The 6,762-nt window shown below is 65.6% G+C and overlaps 1 protein-coding gene across 1 annotated transcript; it reads left to right on the forward strand.

Annotated features, from left to right (window-relative positions):
• The first annotated feature begins 1,338 nt into the window (after positions 1–1,338).
• Positions 1,339–6,176, forward strand: CLPP (caseinolytic mitochondrial matrix peptidase proteolytic subunit). Its single transcript, XM_054012662.1, has 7 exons — positions 1,339–1,384; positions 1,935–2,036; positions 3,663–3,734; positions 4,257–4,353; positions 4,521–4,708; positions 5,022–5,127; positions 5,647–6,176. Exons 1-7 carry the CDS (start codon positions 1,367–1,369, stop codon positions 5,808–5,810), a joined length of 747 nt encoding a protein of 248 aa, XP_053868637.1. The 5' UTR covers positions 1,339–1,366; the 3' UTR covers positions 5,811–6,176.
• The last annotated feature ends 586 nt before the right edge of the window (positions 6,177–6,762 follow it).

Raw genomic sequence — 6,762 nt, forward strand, 5'->3', positions numbered from 1 at the left:
GTCTCCAGTGGGGGCATGGGGTCTAGTGGGAGACCAGGGGGTGTGATCTGAGTCATCTGAGGTTTGTCCCCGCTAGCTGACCCACCTCCGCAATCTAATCATTGCCCGGTTTCACCCTCTGTTCTCACACCCTGGGCGTGGAGCCTTTGTGGGGACAGGCACACGCCATCAATTAACACCTCGTAAATCCTGGTGCCCTTCCCAAGTGCCAGGGCCTGGCTCTGTGGCCTGCCCGCCACTCCCCTCTCACACCCAGCCTGTTCTGCGGTCCCTGAGTGGATCGAGTTGGGCAGATCTCAGCCCAATTCCTACAGGGGCTGTTGTGTCTCCAACGTCCGCCACAATGGCACCAAGCCTGTGGGGGCACCTGGGCTGGAGAGAGAGACAGGATGGGGAGACCCCACCCTGGCCCCCCAACTTCTAACGGGCTGCCTGGCTATTCCTCGCTCTTTGCTGCCCCTGTGTGGTGTGTGCGAGGGCTGCAGGCTCTGCCAGGTTCCCCAATGGACTGGGCGATGCAGAACATGGGGTGTGAAATCTGGGTGGGCACTAGAGACCCTGAGGTGGGTGGGGGTGGCTTGGCACTGGGCTGCCACCCACAGTCAGGGGGGTGAAAGCCTCTGCCAGGACCCTGAGGAATCATCTGTCTCACTTCCTCCATCACGGCCAGGCTGTCTCTGGACACAGCATCGCCCTCTTTAGGGGGTGGTTTGGAGCTGAGACTCAGGACTCCTGGGTTCCATCCCCAGCTCTCGGGGAGGGGGAGGGGGGTGTTGGTCAGCAGCTGTGTCCTGGTCACAACGACACCACCACATAAAGCCATTGCACTGGGTCACAAAGTCATCATGCTGGCGGGGGAGGGGGCGGAGAACCCAGGAGTCCTGGCTCCCAGCCCCCCTGCTCTGACCACTAGACCCTGCTCTCCTCCCAGAGCCGGGGATAGAACCCAGGAGTCCAGGCTCCCAGCCCCCCCTGCTCTGACCACTAAACCCCACTCCCCTCCCAGAGCTGGGGAGAGAACCCAGGATTCCAGGCTCCCAGCCCCCCTGCTCTAACCACTAGACCCCACTCCCCTCCCAGAGCTGGGGAGAGAACCCAGGAGTCCTGGCTTTTAACCCCCCCACCACCACCACCCCGCTCTAACCACTAGACCCCCCTCCACCTTCTCCAACTAGCAGCCCAGGGGGTAGAACTACAATCCCCAGCAGTCACTGCGGCAGCGCCATGCATGCTGGGAGCTGTAGTTCCATTCTGAGGAGCCCTGATCCCATGACTCCCACAGGCTCCACCTCTCGAGGGGAGGGGCAGGGCATCACTTCCGGGTCGCGGGGGCAGGGAGGGGGTGGGGCTGGGTTGGAGTGAGAAGATGCTGCTGAGAATAGCAGTGAGTGGGGAGGGGGCTGGGAGCCCGGACTCCTGGGTTCTATCCCAGCTCTGGGAGGGGAGTGGGGTCTAGTGGTGAGAGCAGGGGGGTTGGGAGCCCGGACTCCTGGGTTCTCTGCCTGGCTCGGGGAGGGGAGTGGGGGCTGGTGGGTTAGAGCAGGGGGCTGGGATCCCGGACTCCTGGGTTCTCTGCCTGGCTCGGGGAGCGGAGTGGGGGCTGGTGGGTTAGAGCAGGGGGCTGGGAGCCCGGACTCCTGGGTTCTCTCCCGGCTGGTGGTTAGAGTAGGAAGTGAGGATTCCATCGGTGGCGCTGGGCTCAGCTCCCTCCCTGGTGTGGGGGTGCCGGGGGCAGGCCCCTGTTTGGAGGAGACGGGGGGGGGGTCCCTGCCTCGGGCTCCGGTGGCAGCATGGCAGGGGGGTGCTGCAGTGTGGAGCGGGAGCTGGGCACAGAGCGGGTTGGGGGTGGAGGGGGCAGGAGTGCTAGGAAGTGACCTATCCCCGGGCGGGGGGGCAGCGGTTCTTTCCCCCTAACTGTCCGGATCTGTCCCCAGCGCGCCCTCCGGCCCGGCTGCCAGGCAGTGACCGCGCGCCGGAGCCTCCACCGCACGCCAGTGAGCCACATCCCGCTCATCCCCATCGTGGTGGAGCAGACGGTGAGCCGGTGCCCCTCACTCCCGACTCGCAGCCCCCTACTAGCCCAGCCTTGCCTGTGCCCCTCACTCCCGACCCACAGCCCCCTGCCAGCCCAGCCCTGCCGGTGCCCCTCAGTCCTGACCCGCAGCCCCCTGCCAGCCCAGCCCTGCCCGTGCCCCTCACTCCGAACCCACAGCCCCCTCTAGCCCAGCCCTGCCCGTGCCCCTCACTCCCGACCCGCAGCCCCCTGCCAGCCCAGCCCTGCCGGTGCCCCTCAGTCCTGACCCGCAGCCCCCTGCCAGCCCAGCCCTGCCGGTGCCCCTCAGTCCTGACCCGCAGCCCCCTGCCAGCCCAGCCCTGCCCGTGCCCCTCACTCCGAACCCACAGCCCCCTCTAGCCCAGCCCTGCCCGTGCCCCTCACTCCCGACCCGCAGCCCCCTGCCAGCCCAGCCCTGCCGGTGCCCCTCAGTCCTGACCCGCAGCCCCCTGCCAGCCCAGCCCTGCCCGTGCCCCTCACTCCGAACCCACAGCCCCCTCTAGCCCAGCCCTGCCCGTGCCCCTCACTCCTGACCCGCAGCCCCCTGCCAGCCCAGCCCTGCCGGTGCCCCTCAGTCCTGACCCGCAGCCCCCTGCCAGCCCAGCCCTGCCGGTGCCCCTCAGTCCTGACCCGCAGCCCCCTGCCAGCCCAGCCCTGCCCGTGCCCCTCACTCCGAACCCACAGCCCCCTCTAGCCCAGCCCTGCCCGTGCCCCTCACTCCCGACCCGCAGCCCCCTACTAGCCCAGCCCTGCCTGTGCCCCTCACTCCCGACCCACAGCCCCCTGCCAGCCCAGCCCTGCCGGTGCCCCTCAGTCCTGACCCACAGCCCCCTGCCAGCCCAGCCCTGCCCGTGCCCCTCACTCCGAACCCACAGCCCCCTCTAGCCCAGCCCTGCCCGTGCCCCTCACTCCCGACCCGCAGCCCCCTGCCAGCCCAGCCCTGCCGGTGCCCCTCAGTCCTGACCCGCAGCCCCCTGCCAGCCCAGCCCTGCCGGTGCCCCTCAGTCCTGACCCGCAGCCCCCTGCCAGCCCAGCCCTGCCCGTGCCCCTCACTCCGAACCCACAGCCCCCTCTAGCCCAGCCCTGCCCGTGCCCCTCACTCCCGACCCGCAGCCCCCTGCCAGCCCAGCCCTGCCGGTGCCCCTCACTCCCGACCCGCCGCCTCCTGCTAGCCCAGCCCTGCCGGTGCCCCTCACTCCTGACCCGTAGCCCCCGGCTAGCCCAGCCCTGCCCGTGCCCCTCACTCCTGACCTGCCGCCTCCTGCCAGCCCAGCCCTGCCCGTGCCCCTCACTCCCGACCCGCAGCCCCCTGCCAGCCCAGCCCTGCCCGTGCCCCTCACTCCCGACCCACAGCCCCCTCTAGCCCAGCCCTGGGTCTCTCTGGACAGGGCCTGTTCAGGTGTTGGCTTTTGGGCTGAGCTGTTAACATTGTTTAACAGCTGAACTGAGCCCCACCAAACTCATTTCACTTGTGAGCTGCGAAACCAGGGCTCCCACACGTGATCATGAATCCTGCTCCCCTCCCAGGCTCCTCCCTGTGCCCCCCGCACTCCCTCCCTGCCCCTGGAGGAGTGCTGGCCGTGGGCTGAGCTCCGGGTGTGTGTTGCAGGGCCGCGGCGAGAGAGCCTACGACATTTACTCCCGGCTGCTGCGGGAGAGGATCGTGTGCGTCATGGGACCGGTGAGTGTCCGTGGCAGCTCCTGGCCCAGCCACCCTGGGCTCGCGCAGCCCCCACCCAACAGGAGATAAAGGGGGGGGCCCTGTCTCTAACGGGGGCGCGGGGTCAGCCACTCTAGTGTCCTTCTGGGCCAGAGCCCCACACGCAGCCTGGACCAGGGGGCCAGCAAACCCTCTTGCTGTGCTGTCAGACCAATGGGCCCTTCTATCCCTGTATTCATCACCCCAAATAATGGACTGGACCAGACCAATGGGCATCAGAGGAGGTGTTCCACCCCACATGGTGGTGAGGAGTGGTTTGAGCTAGCAGAATTCCTTCCTGACCCCTGACAGCCATGCGCCCTGAAGCAGGAGGCTGCCTCCCCCTGATCTTCCCTCTCTGAGCCACGAGAGTTAATGGTCGTGAAATGATTCGGCCTTGGGGGGGAAAGCCTCAAACCGCCCCCGCCGCTGCATTTGCTTCTCCAAGCCCCTGCAGCAGGGAGTTCCCCAGGTCGCTGCCACCTCTCTCTCCACCCTCTGCAGATCGACGATGGGGTGGCCAGTCTGGTCATTGCCCAGCTGCTCTTCCTGCAGTCAGAGAGCAACAAGAAGCCCATCCACATGTACATCAACAGCCCCGGTGAGTGGGAGCCCAGACCGCGAGCGCCACCGTGAGAACAGCCGGCCGTGCCCCGAAGTGCCCCTTGCTGGCAGAGGCTGGGACTGGAGCAGCCAGTGCTGGGGCCTTGTTCCCTCCAGCCATCCCCCCTGCTGGGTCCTCGCTGTCATTCTCCGTTCTCCCTCCAGGTGGTGCCGTGACCTCGGGGCTGGCCATCTACGACACCATGCAGTACATCCTGAACCCCATCTGCACCTGGTGTGTGGGGCAGGCGGCCAGCATGGGGTCGCTGCTCCTGGCTGCCGGCTCCCAGGGCATGAGGCACTCCCTGCCCAACTCCCGCATCATGATCCACCAGCCTTCGGGAGGGGCGCGGGTGAGTCCGGGCACCGATCTGCCCCCTGATGGGAGTGGGGGACGTACGGGGGCCACCCCAGCAGGCACTGATGGGGAATGATTGGACCACGGGGGCGGGTTCCCCTCTGGCTGCTGGTCTTGGGGGTCCCTCTGGGTTGGGGGGACCTTTGACCTAAGGTCGCCGTCCCCGAGTGGATAGAGACCCTCCCGATCGTTCCCGGGCGATGCCTGGGACGAGTTTGGCGCAGCTGTGCTCTGCGCCTGCTGCAGTTGGACTAGTCGGGGTGGGGGCTCTGTGAAGCCAGGCTGCACCTCACGGTGCCTCCCCGCAGGGGCAAGCCACGGACATCGCCATCCAAGCCGAGGAGATCCTGACGCTGAAGAAGCAGATTAACGGGCTGTATGCCAAGCACACCAAGCAGCCCCTGGAGGTGATCGGTGAGTGCCCCCGAAATCTCCCAGCCGTCCTCTGGGGTCTCCGGTGGAGAGAGGCTGATGGGGGAGGGGAAGGCGGGGACAGCGGTACTGGGCTTCCCAAAATGTCTCCGTTCCGTAAATGGAATGGGCCTGGATCCAGACCCCCTTCCCCTCGTGTGGAGAGGTCAAAGTTCAGATCCCGAAGGCAGGGCGATCAGCCCTCATGCTTCAGGGCATCAGCTGCTTGCGACTGCAGGGGTCAGGAAGGAATGGATGCTGTAGGCCAGACTGGGGTGAAATATCTCAAGCAGTGCAGGGGTTTGTTAACTCCAGAGCCCCAGCGGGGCTAGACCCCTCTGCTCTTCAGCTCCAGATGTGGGAACTCCAGGGGGATCTCCAGTGGCTGCTGCAGTGTTAAGGCTTTTATCCCCCCTCTCTCTTTGGGTCAGTCACTAGAGGGTGATGTGCCCTGGGCCAGGGTCTAGAGGCTCCCCCCCAGCCCAGGGCACCCCTCACCTTCCCTGTGCTCTTGTCCTGCAGAGTCTGCCATGGAGAGAGATCGCTACATGAGCCCCATGGAAGCCCAGGAGTTCGGGATCCTGGACAAGGTGCTGGTCCACCCCCCTCATGACGGGGAGGACGAGCCGGAGCTGGTCCAGAAAGAGCCTTCCCCGCCTTCCTCCTCTTCCTCGTCTGAGCCCTGAGAGCTCTCTGGGCTTGGATGGGAACCAACAGAGGCGGCTGGGGATCGTTCCAGCCAAGAGAGAAGAAGCTGGGAGACACCAACCCCGCGAAGCAGAGGGGTGGGGGCGGCAGGGCACCATGCTCAGATTACTCACTCCCCCCCCCCACTTGCTAGATGGATGCAAGAGGAAACCATCCCCATACCCCACACTGGGCGTCCCCCTCTGCTGCCCCACCAGCAGCTGGCGAGATGTGTTGGTCCGAGCTGGGGTGCGTCTGGCAGGGTCCGATTATTTTGGTACCTTTGGGTCACAAGGACACGCTCCCCTCCTGGTGTAGAATCGTTAGCTGAATGATCGTTACTAAATTAAACTCGCCAAGCTGTTCGCACTCTGTGTTGGGTCCTTTCCCCTATAACGTCAGCAGGTGAAGATGGGTGAGACAAATATTTCTTAAGAGTGGGGGGGGGGGGGTCTTTATGCTCCCCATGTCCTGGTCCCCTTGTGTCTCTTGGAGCAGCCTGGGGGCTGCTCTCACTTGAGTTCTGCTTCCCACCGACCCGCAGGGAGCAGGGAATAGCCCAGTGCTGTGTGTCCCCCTCCCCCCCTAGCAGCTGGGACAGTCCCTGCTCAGGAGGGATTCTCAGCAGGTCTTTGCTGACCAGCGAGTGTGTTTTTTGCATAGGACTGTTTGTGGAAAGACCCCAAGCAGGGTTTGCAGCAGCCACCTCTGGGGTGGAGCGCAGCAGCTATTTAACAGCGCACAGCAACGCCACACAAGGGTCTGGTTCACTCTGGACTGAAATGTGGCCAGCTCTGGGGTGGGGCAGGGCAGGTCTACGCTGGCTCTTGTAGAAGGGTGACGTAATGCACTGGCCTGGGTCGTGCTCTGCCCCTGGGGAGGAGCGGGACAGGCCGGCGCCCGGAGCCTTTTAAAGCTAGCCCGGGTAGAGCCCAGGGAACGTCTGACCTG

Source organism: Malaclemys terrapin, chromosome 23, assembly GCF_027887155.1.
Source record: "Malaclemys terrapin pileata isolate rMalTer1 chromosome 23, rMalTer1.hap1, whole genome shotgun sequence".
Classification (NCBI taxonomy): domain Eukaryota; kingdom Metazoa; phylum Chordata; order Testudines; family Emydidae; genus Malaclemys; species Malaclemys terrapin.